General features: G+C 39.6%; 1 protein-coding gene across 1 annotated transcript in view; it reads right to left on the reverse strand.

The window, feature by feature from the left end:
• Positions 1 to 20,285, reverse strand: part of LOC122816631 (uromodulin-like) — a 340,244-nt gene that overhangs the window by 72,879 nt on the left and 247,080 nt on the right. Inside the window, exons 5-6 of the mRNA XM_044089553.1 lie at positions 14,898 to 15,146; positions 1,825 to 1,975 (exon numbers count right to left, since the gene is read on the reverse strand). Coding sequence (XP_043945488.1) covers positions 1,825 to 1,975; positions 14,898 to 15,146 — 400 coding nt within the window. The remainder of the gene's footprint in view (positions 1 to 1,824; positions 1,976 to 14,897; positions 15,147 to 20,285) is intronic.

Genomic DNA, 20,285 nt, shown 5'->3' on the forward strand with positions numbered 1-20,285 from the left:
AAGGAATATACATTTTTACTTACATATTGTACAACTTACTAGTTAATGGATTATGGTAAGCAGTTCTGAGGTCATGTATTATACAAAGTAATAGCTATAGTGTTTGATAGAGTCAAACAGCTAAATAGTAGAATGTGCCTTAGTAATAGCTGAATTAGATTGGTTAATGTTTGAAAGAAAGTCTAGAGAAATGCATGATGGGAAGACTGTAATATTCAGCAGGCATAGGCAGATGAAAAGAGGGATATAGGTTAGTGAGGGTGAGAGAGGAATAGTGGGTATAGGTAGACAGAGAACAGGGTAATGGGAGTATAACAGTAGGAAAATAGTAGGTTAGTAATGCAGAGGTATTAGTAGATCAGACAGGGTTCATTGTTATATACTAGGCTAATGAACCCCAGGGCATTTATAAGCCTAGCCAAACAATCCAGCCCAACTGTGTCCCTGTATATCATGGGCATTTATTAGGAGGAGGTATGTTAGTTAGAAAGTTTCTAGATGTTATGTGGAGGGGCAGAGAGGTTATGTTGGGGGGGACATAATAGTGATATTCAGGTAGTATACGGTGTGAAAATGCTAGTGATAGCAGACAATAATAGTTTTGTTAGAGTACTTCTGGGATTATAGAAGCTACTTTGAATTGGAGATAATCAATATTCGTAATTACTGTTTAGAGCAGTAGCAATCCTAGTTAAAGATTAGGTAGTGTTTTAGTTGTGGGAAGATGTTTGGGTTTGATTGCATTCCTAGTTTAAGAGGGATGGAACTGCTGACATCGGCTGTGGGAACTGAGCAGAGTGAATCACCATAGTGGTTGCTGGACTTGGATGTTGTGATTTGACATAGGTTATGGGACCTTTGGTGTCTTCAAGGGGTGCATTTGGAAATAAGATTGCTTATAGATGGGCATTTGCCTAGAGAGTAATGAACAATATGTGCCTCTTTTAATTGGTTATCCTTCAGGAAGTAATGGAGTTCTAGCCAATGTAGCTTGTGAAGGGCTACGCAGTAAAATGTTTTGTTGGGTAGACAACTGGCAAATCTAGCTGCCTTACAAAAACATCTTAGTTTGCTACTTTTTTGTAGGGTAGTTGGAAAGGAGGAAGCATACTGTTGACTTGAAAGTAGGAGGGTCTGTGCTTGCTGTGTTTCTGTTTTAGTTTGTCTTAACTACAGTTGGGTGATATGAAGGTCAGTCGTTGGTCTATAATGACTCCTAAGAGCTTTGAATATGTGACTTGTTCCAGAGTTGTATTATTTACTGAGGTTAATTGTAGCTGAAGTGCAATATTGAGTATTGTTTTAAAATATTGCAAAGTAAATAAATAAACACCAAACAAAGAAATAGAAATGAATAATTAAGTGACATCCAGCTATGTGCTATAGACTGCTGCTTACATCCTGCTCCGTTACCTATAAGCAACCTTACCTTTTTGAATGACATTACCATATGGTAGAACTTCAGACGCACTGTAACATTTTTCTCATGTTCTGCTCTGAGGCATGAATAAAAGCAAGTTCTCAAATGTGCAGTCACTAATTTTTCTATACATACATGCCAGTTGTAGGATACTTCAGACAATGATGTGGAACAGGACTGATCTGCCAAATCAGTGCAATAAAACTTAACTTCAGCTAATGCTTAGAACAAAATCATTGCCACATTTTCACTTCCATTTTGAGCTGTGCTTGTTTATTTACATTTATCTTTAGTTAATGAGTTTGTAAAACTATGAGTTTATATCACCAACATGCACATGTATGACTATATTAAACATGTCAAATGTCACTTATGCATGCAGATTTTAATTGGCAGCTACTTACCGGAACACATGTTCCATAACAGAGGTAAAAGATGCAGTGCAGATACACTTTAGGAGAACTGGTGAATTTGAAGAGCTTGAAGGAAAACTGAACCACAGAGCCATTTCCATCAATCTTAAAAGAGACACCAGGAGATCCTGGTATTGGACAGCTGTAACCAGAAGATAAAAAAATGAAAACCTCAAACCACTGTATGAAAAAGTTAAGATAACTTCTACAACTTATTCATCAAATTATCTAGCACCTTCACATAATTAATTTATTATCTGATGCATCAGTAAAAATGTAGCATATGCAGTCAGATATACCGAAATGACCGCATAGCTTACTGGATATCTGTATTTTCATGTCATCAGCAGAAATCTAATTTTAGGTTCATAAGAGGTTACTAGGCTATTGGCCCTAGGGCCTTTATAAGCCTAGCCATTTTATACCCTTGTTACCTTTTTGACGAGGTTGTATGGTCTATCTTTGCAGTATAAGTCTATGATCAGCACTGACTGACCTTATCCAAGAGGGGCATAGGTGACACCCCAAGGTAAATTTATGGTCTTCCATGCAGTTGTCTGAGTTACACTTGAATAGGGTCATTGATGAGCTCTGTTTTATGTGAATTGGGAGTTTGTTCCAGAGAAGTGTGTTTCTCTGGGAGATGTGTCTATCCAGCATGTCTTGTTAATGTCACAGGCTAAGTTAAGATCCCTAGCGTGAGTTAATTTTGTCCCATTTGACTTGTGGTTGTATAACATTTCCACTAGGGCAGGGTACAAGGCTGCTCTGTAGGCCAGGCACAAGCTGCATCTCAGTAGCCTCTATAATACAGAGTAGAGTGACAGGGCCTTCAGTCTGTCCATGGAGGTCATTAGGTCTGGATGCAGTGCAATTTGTTTATTGTTACCATGCTGCCTGTTTTCAAAATTTTCCCTTTCTGAATATTCCATTTTAAATGTACTTTTACCACTACCTGTACTTCAGGGTTTGTGTCAGTTTACTACTTCTGCATAAAGAAAACATTTCTGCTTATTGTTTTCCACTAGTTATAACCTTTTTTTCAGGTATCCATGCTTATTAGTAAAATTCTAATTCTCTGCATTGATCTACAATTCCTCAATGCCATACCTCTTGGATGTCCTTGAGTCACTGAAACCATGTAACACATTCTTATTTAGCTAAAAATGTTGTGATACCACTGCTGCTGTATGACTGCATTGGATTTTTGATTGGATTTATCGACTTAATGCTTGGATACTTCCATTACATTTAGTTATTTATTTATTGTTACTATTACAACTTGTTTTATTTTAAATAGTGTTTCACCTTCATGTATTTTCTTGGAGTTATGAAAGCTCTTGGCAAGAAGGAGTGAGGCAAAAAAAACATTTCTATTCACTGACTAGTTAATTAGTGGGAGGATCTAAGAAATAGGATTTCTTATTTAGCTGCATGCTTAATTAGCTGCAAGTGCTGTGAGACTACTGCAGGAGTGTGACTACATTGAATATTTCCTACCAAACCATCCAGGCCCTGTTGTGCTTTTAAACTTGCTGGCTTTTGAGCTGTTCATCCATACTGTAAGTCCGACTTTGGAAGCTTCTCCAGTCTCATCTCATCAACTCATTCTACTGGGCACTGAAAGATTTAATAGGGAGAGCTCTCCCATTCAACTCTTAAAACATGAGTTAAAGTTTGTTTCATACCAACCCATTCCCTTAGTGCAAACTACAATATTCTGAGTATTAATCCACGTTTTCCATCTTACTTTTTAAAGCTGTAACATATGTGACTAGACTACCAGTCACCGGAGAACTTAGGAACTGCTTCTCATGAATCAGCTTGGGAATAATGTTTTCTGTTTTGATCCTGGTGAGGCAAGAATAAGTGGGACATTATTTCTTGGCCATCTCAGAAACTTCCAATCACCAGAAAGCCTGAAAATTGATTCTTCGGAGCCATCTTGGGATTAATGTTTCTTCTTTGCTTCTGGTGAGAGAAGGAAGAGAGTGGAATTGATTTCTGATTGGGCAGTGCACATAGGACTTCACTGAGAGGCCTGATTGCAGTTTTAGTGAGTACCTCTTCAGGACCTGTGTCTGGGTTGGCCGCATGCATTCCTGGTATCAATTAAGAGAAGATAATAGCAAGTGTACTGAACACCACAATATCAGGATTAATGCTACTTCTCAAGAAGGAGTTTGCGATTATAGGTAGGTTCATAGGTTCATAGGTAGGTACTAGGCTATTGGCCCTGGGGCCTATACAATCCCAGCCAAAAAGGTACCCTGGCTTTTGCCACCCAAGAAAATTATTTTCCTGTGCCACTGTCGAGCAGAGCCACAGAGGTGATCCCCGGGGTGAATTTCCTATTTCCCATCGAATCATCAAATTTTTTTTTTGAAGAGTGTTAATGAGGAGCTTTGTTTGACATAGATAGATAGTTTATTCCAGAGTATGGGAAGTCTCTGGGACAGGAATCTATCCCTCCGGCATGTTCTGTTTATTGTGGTGACAAGGATTATGTCCCTAGAGCGTGTAGCTCAGAGAGATTGGGATTTCTTTAAGTGGAGCATGTCCAACAGCTCTGGGTTTGACATAGCTTTGTATGTTAGGCAGAGATCACCTCTGAGTAGGCGATATGTGACTTAGTAAAGCTGTAGTTTTTTGAGATGGTCTGCGTAGGGCATCTGTTTGAGGCCGGTAATCCTCTTTGTGAGGTATTTCTGCGGCCTTTCCAGTTGTTGTAGATGTCTTGTGAGGTACATACCAAAAGGGGTGTTGTACTCTATAATGGGTCTAATGAGTGATGAGTAGAGGGGAACAATGACCTCTTTTTTTTTCTGGATGAGAAACCTTTTGTGATGAGGTGTGCCACGCAGAAGGATTTTCTGACTACTGTGGCGATGTGATTATCAAAGGAGAGACTACTGTCCAGCTGTGTCCCAAGGTCTCTTAACACACTTTTGGTGTTAAGTATACTACCGCCTATGTTGTAGTTCATGGGTACAGAGTTTTTACCAAAGGGGATGACAATGCACTTTTTGGCATTGAGCTTGAGGCCATGGCTTTGACACCAGGCATCTGTCTCAGTGAGGCCCTTTTGTAGGATGTCCACATCGTTAGGAGTTTTGATTATGGCTCCTAGTTTGCAGTCATCTGTGAACTTCGTAAGCCAAAGACCTTCTGTGTTAGCCTGTACTTCAGAGAAGTAAAAACCAAACAGGAGAGGACCCAGGACTCAACCCTGTGGTACTCCACTTGTCAATGGTCTGAAGTCAGATTTGGAGTCTGCTACTTTCACAGTGTGGGTTCTGTCAGTGAGCCAGTTGGCAACCCATCTTGTGACATAGGGAGTTATACCTAGTTTAGTGAGTTTATCTATAATTCCAGAGTGGGGGATGGTGTCAAAAGCCTTGGCAAGATCTAGATAGGCTGTGTGAACCACCTTACCCTTGTCTACAGCTTTGGTGACTGCTTCAAAGAAGTCTATCAGGTTTAGGAGACATGATCTGCCTTTTACAAACCTGAACTGGGTGGGATCCAGAGTTTGGAGATTACCAATATCTTTGTTTATAAGTTCCATGATGATACGTTCCATGGCCTTGCAGACACAAAGCAGGCACAAAGCCTAAGGTGAGGCTATGATTGAACATGGTACTTAGGTGGGTTGCCAGTTCGTTCTGTAGTTCGTGTAGAATGCAGCCTGGGATGTTGTCTGGTCCAATGGATGCTGTGTTCTTGGCTTTGGAAAGTGTGTTTTTTACCTGTGCAGCCGTGATTACAGGAACTTTGCATTCTTCCAGTATAGAGATGGGCTCTTGAGGGGGTGAGAGGGGGGTAAAGTTAGCACTGAACCTATCTGCCAGGATGTTGGCAATATCAGTTGGGTCTGTATATTTAGTGCCATTGTGCTGTAACTCAGAGCAGATCTGAGTGTTGCCATTGAGATTCTTGACATAGCTATAGAATGCTTTGTGGTTGTCTTTAGAATCAGTGGCGATTTTGTTTTTTAACTAGCTTTGGAGGATTTTTTCAGGGATCGCAGCTTCTTACTGAGGCTGACCAGGGAGCACCTCAACTCATGGGATTTTACTCTCTTTTGCAAGTGTTTCTTCCTTCTGTTGTACAGTTTGTTTATGGCAGGGGACCACCAGATTGGCTTCCTTTTTTGGAGGATAGTGTCTTGGTTCTGTTTGGGATAGCACAATCCATGCACTCATGTAAGTGCTTATAAAGTGCAATTGTGTAGGATTCAGTATATTAACTGTATTGTCCATCTGCATGGGTGTCATGAAGTTCACCACTTCTGTCTTAAGAAGCATGAAGTTGGCTTTAGAGAAATTTTTTACCATGGTTTCCTTAATGGGGGGGGGGGGGCAGGATGTGGATATCTAGGGTAATTAGCTTATGGTTGGATCGGACCAATGAGGCGTTGACTTCAGGTGTGGAACACCGGTCACTCATATTGGTAATGACTACATCTAGGATATTGTTGCCCCTGGTGGGGGTGTGGATAAGTTGATCCAGGGCATTGGAGTTTATGAAATCCAGAAAGCGTTGAGCGAAGGAGTTGGTACATGAGTAGTTTTCCCAGTTAATGGTGGGGGTAGTTGAAATCGCCCATTATTAGGGTGTTTGGTTGAACCCTAATATTTTCCAGTACATCAAGAAAAGAGGAGTGGGAATCCTGGGACATGGTGGGGGATCTGTAGCAAGCTACAATTTGGATTGCAGTTTTGCCCAGAGTTAGTTGCACTTGGATAACCTCAGCTGCGTTATGCTGAGCAACTAGCCTGGAGGTGTGGATATCCTTAATGAATATGGACACACCTCCGCCTTTGGTATTCTGGTCCAGGTTACATGGCCAAAAAGTGTGATATGAGTTATAGCCTGGTAGTGCAGGGGTGCTCTCTGGAGCCTTGAACCAGGTCTCAGTCACTGCACAGATATCGATGTTCTCCATTTTAAAGAGTGCCTCGAATGAGTGCATTTTGAGATTTAGACTTCTAGCATTGAGTAGCATCACCCTCAGTTTTTGCTTGCCTGTTCCTGCTACGGTGGTGAATGTGTCATTTGAACCTTGCCTAAAAAAGGCACTATAGGGGCGGCAAGACCCTTAGCCATATCCAGAATCCCAGGGGTGACAGGTGCAGGCCATCTCTGGCAAAGCATCGTGGTCCTTCGACCATGTCATCCCAGGCAGACAGATACTGGATCCCTTTAGAATGGCACCAGAAGCTTAGCCAATTGTTGAAGTCAATCATTTTGTCCTTGTACTGCGGCATCATTCTGGGGGATGGCAGAATGCTACTCAGGGCTAGGGTCATACCTGCCTGGGCTACAAGATCGGAGAGCTCTTCCATATCTCTTTTCATGTAGTCCAGGGAGGTAGATCTCAGGTCGTTCACACCAACATGGACAATGGCAGAGTCATATTTGTACTTGTTGTGGAGTGACCTGAGTGCGTGGGTTATGTGGCAGATCCTGACACCCGACAGGCAGCTGATAACCTTCTCCTTGTTTAGCCTGGTGAGTGGGATATCAGTGTGCCTGACTATAGAGTCGCCTATGACTAGTGTGTTGGGTACATTGTTTTGCCTTATTAGCTGACGTTGAGTGGCGCACTGAGTCTGTGGGCTATGTGTCATTTGGGTTTTGTTGGGGGGTGGAGGTTGCTTGCATTTCTGCTTTGGAGGTCTCTGTTGCTTGAGCAGATTATTATTGAGAGCCTCTGTGAATGTTTTTGTGTTTCTATGTGTAGTTTTGGTGGTGTAGATTTAGTGAGACTATGTGATGAGTGTGGTGTGGTGCAAGTGTTTACCTTCTCCTCTTGACTATCAAGTTCAGTCTTGATTGGAGAGAGCTTTACCTTCAGTTTGGCTAGATAAGTGCATCTCTCACAGGTTGTAGTTTTGGGTGGTAGGAGGAGAGGGTTGTCTGTGTACATGAGGCAAATTCTGCATTGCCCCAAGATGCCCAGATTCATCAGATAGACAGGAGAAAACACTGGGAGCTGACCCTTGGACATGCCTGAATAAAAAAACAATTTTCCTCTAGAAAAGTGAGGAAAGTGAGTACAAGAGCTGTTTTTCTCTAAGCAAGTGAGGAAAGTAAGTACCAAAACTGTTTTCCTCTAGTTAATGAGGAAGGTTGAGTGCTGTAGTAATTAGTAGGTTATTTAGTGCTTACAAGTTCTGAACAAGTGTTGATCACGAATAAGCAAATTCAAGTGCTAAAAGTAACAATCTGTATCTGGACTAAACTAACCAAAAGTAACCAATAGTCATCTGACTCCAAACAGTTAGAAAATTGAAAGTTGTTCGAATTGCAATAAACGGTTATTTGCTCCGGTTTCGGTATTTGTTTTTATTTTTTTCTATCTGGACTAAACTAGTTACAGGAAAGGGGTGAAACAAGTGCAAATGTGGGCTTTTAAATCAGAAAGTTGAGAGAGATGGAAAAACTGCCCAAACAGGCAATAACTACAATTTCTGGGCCAGAACCACTCCTTATATGGTAGATAGGTTACCTAGTGCTTACCACTCCCACTGATAAGCTAGAAGGCTTCCCTCCAACACAGAAAGCTTGGGGGGCTCAGAAGCTTACATACAGTCCTGGATACTGCAAATCTGAATCTGGACTACACTAGTTACAGGAAAGGTATATATATATATTTTTATATATATATATATATATATATATATATATATATATATATATATATATACAGAAAAGTAGCTAAAACAGCAGTCAAAACAATTCAAATGCAGTGCAAGCTAGCACACTTGAGTATGTAGCAATGTTAGACCAAACAGTTTAAAAAATGCAATTAAATTAAAAATGACTAAAAACAATGCAGAAGGAGTCTATTAGGTAGAATGAGGTAAAGAGATAGGACTGGGGGGAGTGTCCCAGATCAACTGCAAAAACCTCCAAATTTAAACAACAACACAGGAATAGGGAGGGTGGGTATGGGAAAACCAACACCTTCAGCAGAGATCTGAAAAACTATACAGTGAAGCAAAAATAACAGTGCACAACCCTGAAGTCAGCCAGCAGTGATATAAAATTAGTCAAACAACAATTAAAAGTACACACCTCTGAAGTGCCAGAAAATATACTCAGCTCTGCATATCTCCAGATAGTTTGAAGAGCACTCTTTCAGGACACAGGAAGGCAGCAGCAGTGATATGCAGACTTTTTTACTAAGAGGGTCTAACTTTATACAAGTAGTCCCTGAGATGGTCAGATAACACACAGGATGTAAAACCAGTCATACCAACTTAAGACACAGAGAAATGGGGGGGGGGGGGGCCTTCAGCAGAGATCTGAAAAACTATACAGTGAAGCAAAAATAACAGTGCACAACTCTGAAGTCAGCCAGCAATGATATAAAATTAGTCAAACAACAATTACCAGTACACAACTCTGAAGTGCCAGAAAAATATACTCAGCTCTGTATATCTCCAGATAGTTTGAAGAGCACTCTTTCAGGACACAGGAAGGCTCCAGCAATGATACTGAGTAATGATTAAGGCTACTCATTTGCTTCTAATGCGAAAAAGAGCTAAGATTCACTGAATTCTAACTGCATGCATCTATGATGAGACTAATACTATCTCCACTACCAGAGAGACAGCACCTCCAGTAATCAACTGTAAAAATCATAGGTGCTGCTCACCCATCAGCCCACATTGGTAAGCAGCTGGAGCCATGGATTTATCCTTCCTAACCATCCCTGTTGCCAGCTTGGTTGAAATAATGCAGTAATTGCCTCATGTTTATGACAACAACCTACTACTTAGACACAATGACTCAATGTGTAAGAGATACAGTTATTTATTGCAGTTAGAGGCAAAACTCTCACACAAAGACACTACAAATAATAAGCATTTATCTTTTTGAAATAACGGCGTTGAAGGAAACCGCTGTGGATTTTGTTTTTTTAGTTTACTAATTTGAGTTGGGTCATGACAGGCAGCACCCACCTCGAAGTATACATCAAAGAGTCACAATGTCTCAGTTTAAAAGCCTGCAAAGCAAACATCCACATAATACAACATCCTAGTCATAGCTGACTCCACTTTGATTCAATGCACACCAGGCTATGCAAGGACAGAATAATGGTTAATTGCCTGTCAGGCGCTCATGTCCTTGCAACACAAGTATACATGTGATACAGTAGGCATTTGTGTAAATGACCCGAGATGTATCTCCCTGGATTATATTAAAAGTCATGATGGAGCTCTCAGAATATCTGCCTGAGGCAGGAATGACCCTAGCCTTAAGTAGCATTTTACTATCACCAAAAATAATGCCACAAAACGAACAAATGACTAATGACTTCAACAGTGGGCTTAGATTCTGGTGCCATTCAAAGGTAGTTCAATATACAACATGTATGGCTAGGCATCTGAAGATCCTCATGGACCTGCAGGCTAGTAACTAGTCTTGAACTTATGAAGGTATGAACACATCCTCCTTCACATTTTTATTAAAAGTGGAAACACACTGAAGTACCTCACTCTGTTTTCATGTAAAATTTTGTTTCAGGACATCTGTTACTTTTACTAATGTTGATCAAATAACGTTCTTTGGAAATTCTTCACAGATAGATAGACAGAGATAGATAGATAGATAGATAGATAGATAGATAGATAGATAGATAGATAGATAGATAGATAGATAGATAGATAGAAATATATGCAAATATATTTGCATAGATATAGATATATCAAACAACTGACTCAATTTCGCCAGTGAGAAAGACAGTGAAGGAAACTGCTGGAATTGTGGAAAAAATAGGATATAGCTAAGATAAACTAGGCTAAGAAGGAATACTGGCTGGATAACAAAGATGCTAGCAAACAACACAGTATCAAAGACATTCTACAAACTTCTGGAAAGTAACAGCATATGGCACAAAGAAACTCTACTAGGTTAAAAGCCAAAGACAAAAAGATAAAGCAGATGATTATTGTACACCAATCATAAGGGATGCCAGTTTCAACCTGTTCAATAGTACACAGAACATCAAAGGCAGATGGAGAGAATACTACCAGCAGTTTCTGAATGAAGCAAAGCCACCTAACAGCCCCATACACACTTTGCATTGTAAGAGCCCTCTCTAGAAGATCTAGGAATATCATTACGGAAAATGAAGTTAGGGAAAGCAGCAGGCATAGCGGTGTTTACAGCAGATATGATTGAGATGTTGGGTAACTTTGGGGAGCAATGATTCTTGAGTGTGACATCAGAAGGGTAAGCCACATCCCCGAAGACTGCACAGTAAGTATGCTGGTACCAGTGGACAAGAGCAAAGGGATATTCACAACTGAGGAGAGTATAGAGGTATCAAACGCCTCTCCTGTCACACTACATGAGACTGCTGGAAAGGGAGAATGATTAATGAATATGTAGTAGAAAATAAGATGGGGCATGAGAAGATTGGAACAACATATCAACAAAACTGCTTTATGTAGGTGATATGACATTACAAGCAGATTCTGAGCAAAAAGTTCAATAAATGAAGGAGAAATGGAATACCAAACTGAAGGCATGTGGGATGAATTTGAGTACTGACAAGACATCAGTTATGGCAGTCAACAAGGAAATCAGAACAATCTGAAAACTGAGATAGAAGAGAAAATAGTGGAGCACTTGAACAGTTTCAGATATCTGGGAGTGATAGTTAAGGAGAAGGAAAGAAGGTCAAGGCTATAATCAGAGAGGATACAGCAAACTAGATCAGAGTGTCAGGGTGGGGTGGGGGGACTGTTTTACAGAAGAATGCCAAAGAAGCTGAAATGTAAGGTGTACAAAACAGTAGTGCAACCAGTGCTTCAGTATGTACAGAAACCTGAACCATGAAGGCAGAATAGTTGAGGAAGCTACGCAGGATGGAGATGAAGTGCCTGAGATGAGAGGTAAGATTACACTGTGGGGCAGATGAGCAAATAATGAGATTGGAGGTGAAACCAAAGTAGATGCAATTGCAGTGAAGGTTAAACAGAACAAATTATGGTTGTTTGGGCACATTTGCAAGAAATAAGTCCCACAAAGACAGTTTGTAATGGCAGTAAGCACCAAAAACTGATCAGTCAACGACCGGATAATAGTATAATAATTTATTGAGTCTTAAAACAAAACAGGTTGATTAAGCGCTTTCATTTCCACTCTGGAAACTTCATCAGAGTAAAGAATACTAGTGTGTGGACATATTTATACTTGATTAGCTTCAATTCATTTCAATTACATCCTTGGTTCGATAATCAATGTGGTTTATATTAAAGATACAGTACAAGATGTTAAATGGCTTTTCCTAATTATAATATTTTCTGGAACCAGAGTCTATTAAACACCTGCCATTTCCCATTTATTATGATAACAAATTTTAAAAATCTCACTGTTGTGTCAGCTCATAGTCAGTGAAGGATCACAAATATATCCAGTATGAGGCTGTATTCCAGCTACATTAGTGACTTGACAGCAGATCACTGACTTTTGGCATAATCTGTACATCAAATTTATCTCTAAATTTGCCTTGATCTTTTACACAAAAGCTCAGATAGATCTGCTTTTCTGAAGTATTCCTTACTGATATATCCCTACATTAATGTACCAGTCTGACTGGGAACTACAAAGTAGGTTCAGTGACCATTATCTTTGACTGACATGCTGAATGCACATAACTAACTTGCAGAATTAATGGTATACATTTTCACTTATGCAAACTAAACCATGGCAGCAAGAGACAGGACATGAGTGATGTGTAAGATCTCCACAACTGACAGTTTTTGCTCAGATATTGGCACTATGTGACTTCTTCTGCAAAAGTCTTCTGACCAGCATCTGACAAGTATACCATTTGAATGTGTGGTTTTATACAGCACTAGACTGTAAGCGATTCTAAAAGCCAGTTAATGCCCTACACTGATTTGAATCTGACCCTACATTCTTTTACAATGGCACAGGAAGTTCCATTACTAAGTCTTAAACTGAAACCTTTTTTTTTTTCACCACAGAAGATTCCAGCTGTGCACTTTCTAACTCTCGTTATATGTACTGTCCACCTCTTTTAACATGGTTTCTAATTCATGAATCCCCATATGCCATTCATTAGTAAGTTCCTTCTTGAATACAATCTTTATTAAGGCAGTAAATCACTAGGTAAACACAAGTACCAATACACACACATAAAGAGGGAGAGTATGTATGCTAGTGTGTGTGTGTGTGTGTGTGTGTGTGTGTGTGTGTGTGTGTGTGTGTGTGTGTGTGTGTGTGTGTGTGTGTGTATCTGTGTGTGCGTCTGTGTGTGTCTGTGTGCATGTGTCCGCATCGCTGCATGCAGTCACATACCAACCTTTTTTCTCAAAGCATATTATCTGATTATGTTTTTTCAGTTTAGTATGATGAAATATCAGCCTTTATAATTTTTTTTTCCTTGAGCTTTTACTGATAATAGACTATTCCTAATCTTAACTTCCCAATTAAAAAAAAATATGTAAGTGCATATATCCCGTAAAATCGCAAAATACATTTTAACTGCCATCAACTCCCAAAACAAACCTCCAAATTGTGAAAAACTACAGTTGAAGCAACAAGGATCAAAGACAAAAAACAGACACCTTTTAAGTGACAGATCATACAACACTTAGTGCATGTATGCTTTCCTCTACTAGATAAAATATTTTCCAGAAAAGAAATATTATGGCTGCAGTCATTATTACATTATAAAATTATATTACAGTTATTTTATTTGGTACCCTTCAGCAAAGTTAGCCTTCTTTGCAAGAACTTAATCTAAGGCTTTTAGTGTTGGCGGAGATTTAGGATGCTGCTCTGTTTAATAATCGTAAAAGGTGTTGAGTCATTTTCACGCTTTCCTTCTACCAGTGAGGCCACCCTTTCAACACTCGAAAGTAAAATGAACTCCCAAGAGTAGAGCAGTGTTGCACTGATCTTCAGTCATTTCCTAGAGATAGACAGAAGTTTCCTGAATACATAGATAGTAGTCAAGATAGTAAAGTACTGAGAATAGTTGCATCCTCATGGATACTCTTCTGGCACAGGAATGTTATTCCTCCTCATCTGATTCTAAATCCCCCAATTACTCTGTAGTGTCAGAGCTCATCCTTATCCAGCCCAACGTGTATTTATGTAGTTGTGATAAAGCATCCAGTGTAGTATATGTTGAACCCATAACTGTGTACAGGTTTTACCTTGATATATTTTACTAAATGCAGAGTAATACTTCTGCTGCATACAGGAAGTACAGTGTAATTTGCTGTTTGTAGCGCAAAAACACCTGTGTGTTGCACTGTACCCTGGCAGATCATATAACATTTAGTGCATGTATGCTTTACACTGCCTGATAAAATGTTTTTCAGAAAAGGAACATATGACTGCAATCATTATGACTGCTATAATTTTCACAAGCAAAATTATATTGTCATTTTATTTGAAAGCAAAATATTGTCACCAAGTAATGACAATTGTAGAGTCCTTGTGTGCGCATGTGAACACGTGTGTGTGTGTGTGTGTGTGTGTGTGTGTGTGTGTGTGTGTGTGTGTGTGTGTGTGTGTGTGTGTGTTTGTATGTGTGTGTGCCTGTGGGTAAGTGTGCATGTATGTAAGTACATTTTAAAAGGGCAGTACAAGAATATTTGATTTTATCATTAATTTTATGCATGCCATGTTGTGAAACTAAATCTCTTGTGGTTACTAACCTGACTGCAACTGTATCACCCTAACTATGAAACACTGTTGGAATCTGTGCATAGAAAATGAATATACATCCCTTTATTGTAATGTAGTGCAGAAACTAAGGCAATGTCAAATATTTTATAACTAATTAATTAATTATTTTTGGGAAACAATCAGATGAAATGTGGGATTTGTTCTTCATTTGTAGAACAAAAACATTTCTAAGTCATATTATGCCACTGAGACATGCTAGCAATATAAATATTAGTTTATGATTATTATAACAGTGACTGTGAATACCTTCCATTGTTTCAGAAGAAAATGTTGATCAGTTCGTGTTTACCCGAACAGGCAGGTAAGAAAATAATACTTACTCATTAGTGAGAATGTTGTATTTTGTTTCATCGTTTGAGTTACTCGTTGGCGTTGCATAGCAAGAAGTCACCTTCATGGAAAGCCTTGGATCAGCTGATAGTATGCTTGCTCCTATGTACAAAGGTGTTTCTACTGTTAAGGATAAGGGCATGTCTGCTATTGTGTAGACACCAGTGTAATCTGAGTACCTGTATAACTGCATTATAGTGGTGTAAGTCCCAGTTCCTGTAACAGTTATGTTGTTCGTACTGGAAAAGAAAAGAAAACTCATCAGTAAGATAAACACATCTGAAGGAAAGTGAGATCAAATCCTATGTCTTTATCAAAAAAAACTGTGCAATTTTGGTAGTGTAACGAGTCTTCAATAGAACATCTCAGACATTCTAAATTTAAATAACATTACCAGGCAAGGAGCTTTTGCATTTCTAATCATAAACAGCAATTCAGTGTTTGAAGAAATTTGTTTTTGTCTTTCTGCTCATTGCCTAGCAGATGTTGCAACAGAGTACACAATTAAATAAACAAGCAATTGACCACATCAATGAAAATTAATGTATTCTATAGTTTGGTTTAATAAATGTATTCCTTAGATTTGTGTTGTGACTCCCTTGTGCGACTTATGAACAATACCCAGAGATGCTTAAACATCCCCAATAAAAGTTCCTTCCTCTACATCTGTAGAGAGAAAAAGTTCCTTTTTTTCAGGAAAATACAATAGCCTAAGATTTTCACCTCCCAGTTCTCATTCTATCTCAGTTTCGCACAGTACTGAATAATTTACATGTGTGTATGTTGGAGGTTATGTTTAGATGATGCCTACAAAATAATATGATCTATAAAACAACAAGATACCACATTGCAGTCTCCAAACTTGAAATGCTTTGAATACTTTTTTATTATGTCATGTATTCTCCATGAAAATAAGGGTTGAGAAGTTGTGACAAGATATACCTTTTGAACAGCTCAAAATCCAGCATTGCCACTGTACACACCCTCCATAATCTGTCTTCCTTTCTTAGAATAGCCTACTGTCTGCCCTCAATGGTTTCAATTTTGTTTATATGTTAGTTATTTTAGCCATCTTATCTAGGTAATTACCCGTCACTCAATCTTAAATATATCCTTATTTGTATACTACCTGTATTATCCTGACTAACTGTAACTTCCTTTGGGTAATTAACCTTCACTCAATCTTAAATATATCCTTGTTTATATACTACCTGTATTATCCTAACTGTAACATCCTTCGGTAAGCTATCAAACTTTGCATTAGTTTCTACACATAACTTATGTTAAATGGCAGCTTAACTCAGTAATTAATTTTTATGCTTTTATTGTTCCAACTGAAAATGTTATCATTATTTTTTTTTTAATTTTTATTGTTACTTTTATTGGAAATTTGTGGAGCTTTTCTCCCTGGGCCTTTGATGAAAAAGGGCTATCATCTCAGGAAGACAAACCCAGTCAACAAATGTAAAATAAATAAATAAAATAAAATAAATATTAAAAAAATAGTATAATCTCAAGAATGTGGACTCACCTCTATGCTAATGCAGACATAAGAAAGCATACTGTAATCTCAGTAAGAATACTCCTAAAAGACATCTTGAAGTATTTCTCAGGAAATGTAATATTAAGTGTTCACTGAGCACAAAATGTAAACTTCATTACCAATCTTCAACAAAAAAAAAGGATGAATGGCCATAAGGGTCTGAAGCTCAGAAACACTCGGAACAGAAGAAACAGCAAGCAACAAGACTGTCTTCCAGGTACAGTGTGCACAGAAGCTGAAATTGCAGGCTCAGAAGGACCTCTGAGTCAATTTTTCCAAAACAGAATTAAGGTTCCAAGGAAGAGAATAGGCTTCCTTGGGGGCCTAACATGCAGGATGCCTTTAAGAAACTGTTTTACCTCAAAACAAGAAGACAAAGGAGGATTCAAGGGGAGGCAGGCAGAAATAGCTGACAAATGGGCCTTCACAGAAAGATAGGCTAAGCCAGACTGGAACAACTCACACAAACAGAAGAGAACCAGAGGGACCCCCACTGAAAAAGAGTTGTGGCTATGAACATGGCAGCAGATAGAAAACTTTTAACATTTGGACACATAAGACTTCCTGGTTGTGGGTTTTCTTGCCTCCTGTAAAACCCTGAGCATGTCCTCAGAAAAGAGGTGCCTAAAAGAGATCACAGTCTATCACCTACAATGTCAGCTGAAGAGTGGTGAAGTGAGTTGGATGAGAGACCCCTTGTCCTGTGTGAGGGGTTCTAACTGATGAGGTAATTTGTGGTGATTACCCTGGCCAGATGCCTTAAGAGGGAGAACCGGTGCTACCTTGGCTTAAAGGCAGTCACTAGCAACATTTTTGGGAAATCCAGCTGAATCTTCTGAAGGACTTTTGGAAGTAGGGGAAGAGGAGGGAAGTCATAGAGAAACATCCCCTTCCAAGAAAAAAGAAAGGGTGTCTGTCTTCCATGTCAGATGGCACGGCACTATGAAACAGAAAAGGGGGAGCTACCTGTTCAGAAGGGAGGCAAAAAGATCTCCCTGAGTAATATCAAACAGATGGCTTATGTCCAGAAGAATGACTCTGTGAAGCATCCATTCATGATCTTGTGTTTTTGACTTGCTCAAAGAGTCTGCCATTAGTTTCTGCTCTGAAGGAATATATGCCACCTGAAGAGTTACTTGATAACTGATAGCTGGATCCAAGGCCTGAAGAGCCAGCCTGCAAAGAAGATAAGAATTTGTACCCCCCTGTCTGTTGACATACAACATCACTGTGGTCTTTTCTGTGTAAACCTTCAGGGACACCAAACACTTTATTGCACTGCCTCTGTAGGAATTACATCTAGCGTCAACTTTAACAATGGATTTTCTTGCAGTTGTACTGAAGACACCATACTCAACAAGGAGAGCTTTAACCAGCCTGTGGTGGTCGAGTGGTGGTTGTGTTAATATAACCATGGAGGCAATTGGAAGAGAATTAAATGGCTCAGTCAGAAGATTGTTACAACTGCAAGAAAATCCATTGTTAAAGTTGACGCTAGATGTAATTCCTACAGAGGCAGTGCAATAAAGTGTTTGGTGTGTTTTAGAATTGTCATTTGGATATTTTGAGCAGTGACACCATTGCTTTTTAAACCTTCAGGGAGCCTGGAAAGATCATGGGGTTAAAAGCTTGAACAGCCAGACTCAGAGCTCTCATTTCTTTGATGGTGATATGGTCTGACTTCTGGTGAGGGGACAGAGACCCTAAACATTCAGGTGACCACAGCAAGCCTTCACCCTATATCTGAGGCATCACTGTAAAGTTTTTGAAAAGGAAATGGAAGTTGAAAGAGTAGGCACAGGTTGAAGGTAAGCTGTTGAATCCACCATTCAAATTTCTGCTTGATACAAGGAAGGTGAGGCAATCTGAAATCCAGATGATGGCAATGCTAAAGTCAAACTGATCTCAGGTATCACTGAAGCTTCCATATATGCATTCTGGGAAGAGGAAAATGAGACTGAAAAAAAACTGACAAGGGCAAAACCTTTGGAGGTGGAAGAGAGGCCAACATTGGCACTGTCTGAATCCTGCAACCCAGATTTACATGATCCTGAGAGGGAGTCAGGACATAATTGTGGAAGTTTAATAGCAAACCCCAGACTTCAAAGGAGAGAGATACTAAACTCTAAAGCATGTAACAGGAAACTTGGGGAAGGTGCCTGAATTATCAAGTAATCTAAATAAGGAACAATCTGAATGTCTTGGAGCCTGCAGAATGGCAATCACAAGAGCTAGGCATTTTGTGAATACCCTTGGGGCAGTAGAAAGGCCAAAGGGCAAAGCAGAGAACTGCAAATGGGAGGAAGAAATAGAGAAACATAAACACTTCCTGAAAACAGCGTGAATAGGATTATGAAGGCAAGCATCAATCAGATCAAAGGATACTAGAAAACCCTAGGGGTAACAACAGAGGAAACAGAGTTTGAAGAGAAAGCATGTGGAAGGAAGGAACCTTGAGAAAGTTGTTGGGTAAGGAGAGATCCAGAATAGGCCACCATGTACCCTCCTTTTGAGGAGCCAATAACATTCTGGAATAGAATCCCTTTCTTACTTGGGAAAGAAGGACAGGGTGAATAGTTACATGGTCCACTGGGAACCCAGGAACCTCTATGAAATGAGGAAGCTGCTCTTGAGGAGGTCAATGATTCCCTGAAAAATAGGAAAAGATGTCCACACTATGAAGTAACCCTGACAGATCATGGGCAGAACGCAACAATCTGACATGAATAGTTGCCAGTTTGGAAGACAGCTGGAAAGCTGAAGAGACAAGGGAAACCTGGCCAAGGGTTAGATGGTCATAATGTGAAAGAGATGCAGACTTGTCAGATAAAAGAGGCTTCTGGGTCACAGGATCATGAGATGAATTTGCAGGAGGAGCTCATCTGCCACCCTTCCTCCCTTTAGTGGGCTATTGAGGTTGCCTGCAAATAAATACAGACCTAGTATGGTAGTTCCTTAGGAACTTAGGGATAGGGAACACAAAATATGTTTAAGGTCTTTCAAAACTTTACCTTATTCTTGAAGAGACAAACATATCACCAGCAGCAGTCCCACAGACATTTTAATTATCCAAAGGAGGATCTAGCAACTTGGCTTTAATGTCCTCAGGTAATGACTGCAGATGAAGCCAAGAATAATGCCTCATGACAGTTCCAAAAGCAATGGCTCTGGAAGAGACATCAGCAGCATCATACCTGCAGTTAATAAAGTAGCAAGTCACCTTACAGGTAGAAACCAAAATAGAGAAAGAGAGAGAGAGAGAGGAGGACTTTCCTTCAGAATCAGGGAGGTCAAAAATAACCTGACAAGCAATCAAGTCCAATGCATATCTGGTCATGTGGGTCTAGCAATTAAAAGCCCTAAAGGCCAAGGTGGAAGCAGTATAGACCTTCTTCCCAGTCCTCTCAGTGGTCCTACTATCCTTATCTGAAGCAGGAGCTTGATAGAGGGCAAAAGCTTTGAAGACCTGTCAGAGGAGACTAGCACCACAGCAGAATCAGCAAAAGGACATTTAAACAGGAATTGACAATCCTCAGAAACCTTATAGAATATGTCAGGTTTCTAAGGAGCAGGGTGAAAAGAATTAGGAGTCATAGATGCAGCTATAAAGGTGTCTAACAAAGCAGCCAACACAGAGATAATGCAGAAGGTTTAAGAATGTCAAACTGAAGCAACTCATAATACCTATTTTGGATATCAGACACCTGAGAGGAATCCCACTTAAAATATTCCATCATTCTGGCTACTGTATTCCCAAAAGACAACTCATCCAAAGGAGACTCAGGGCTATTGGACTCCTCTTCATCAGTGCCATAAGCCAAAGGAGGAGGCATTT

This window comes from Protopterus annectens, chromosome 1.part1, assembly GCF_019279795.1.
Source record: "Protopterus annectens isolate FY-2018-M chromosome 1.part1, PAN1.0, whole genome shotgun sequence".
Classification (NCBI taxonomy): Eukaryota; Metazoa; Chordata; order Ceratodontiformes; family Protopteridae; genus Protopterus; species Protopterus annectens.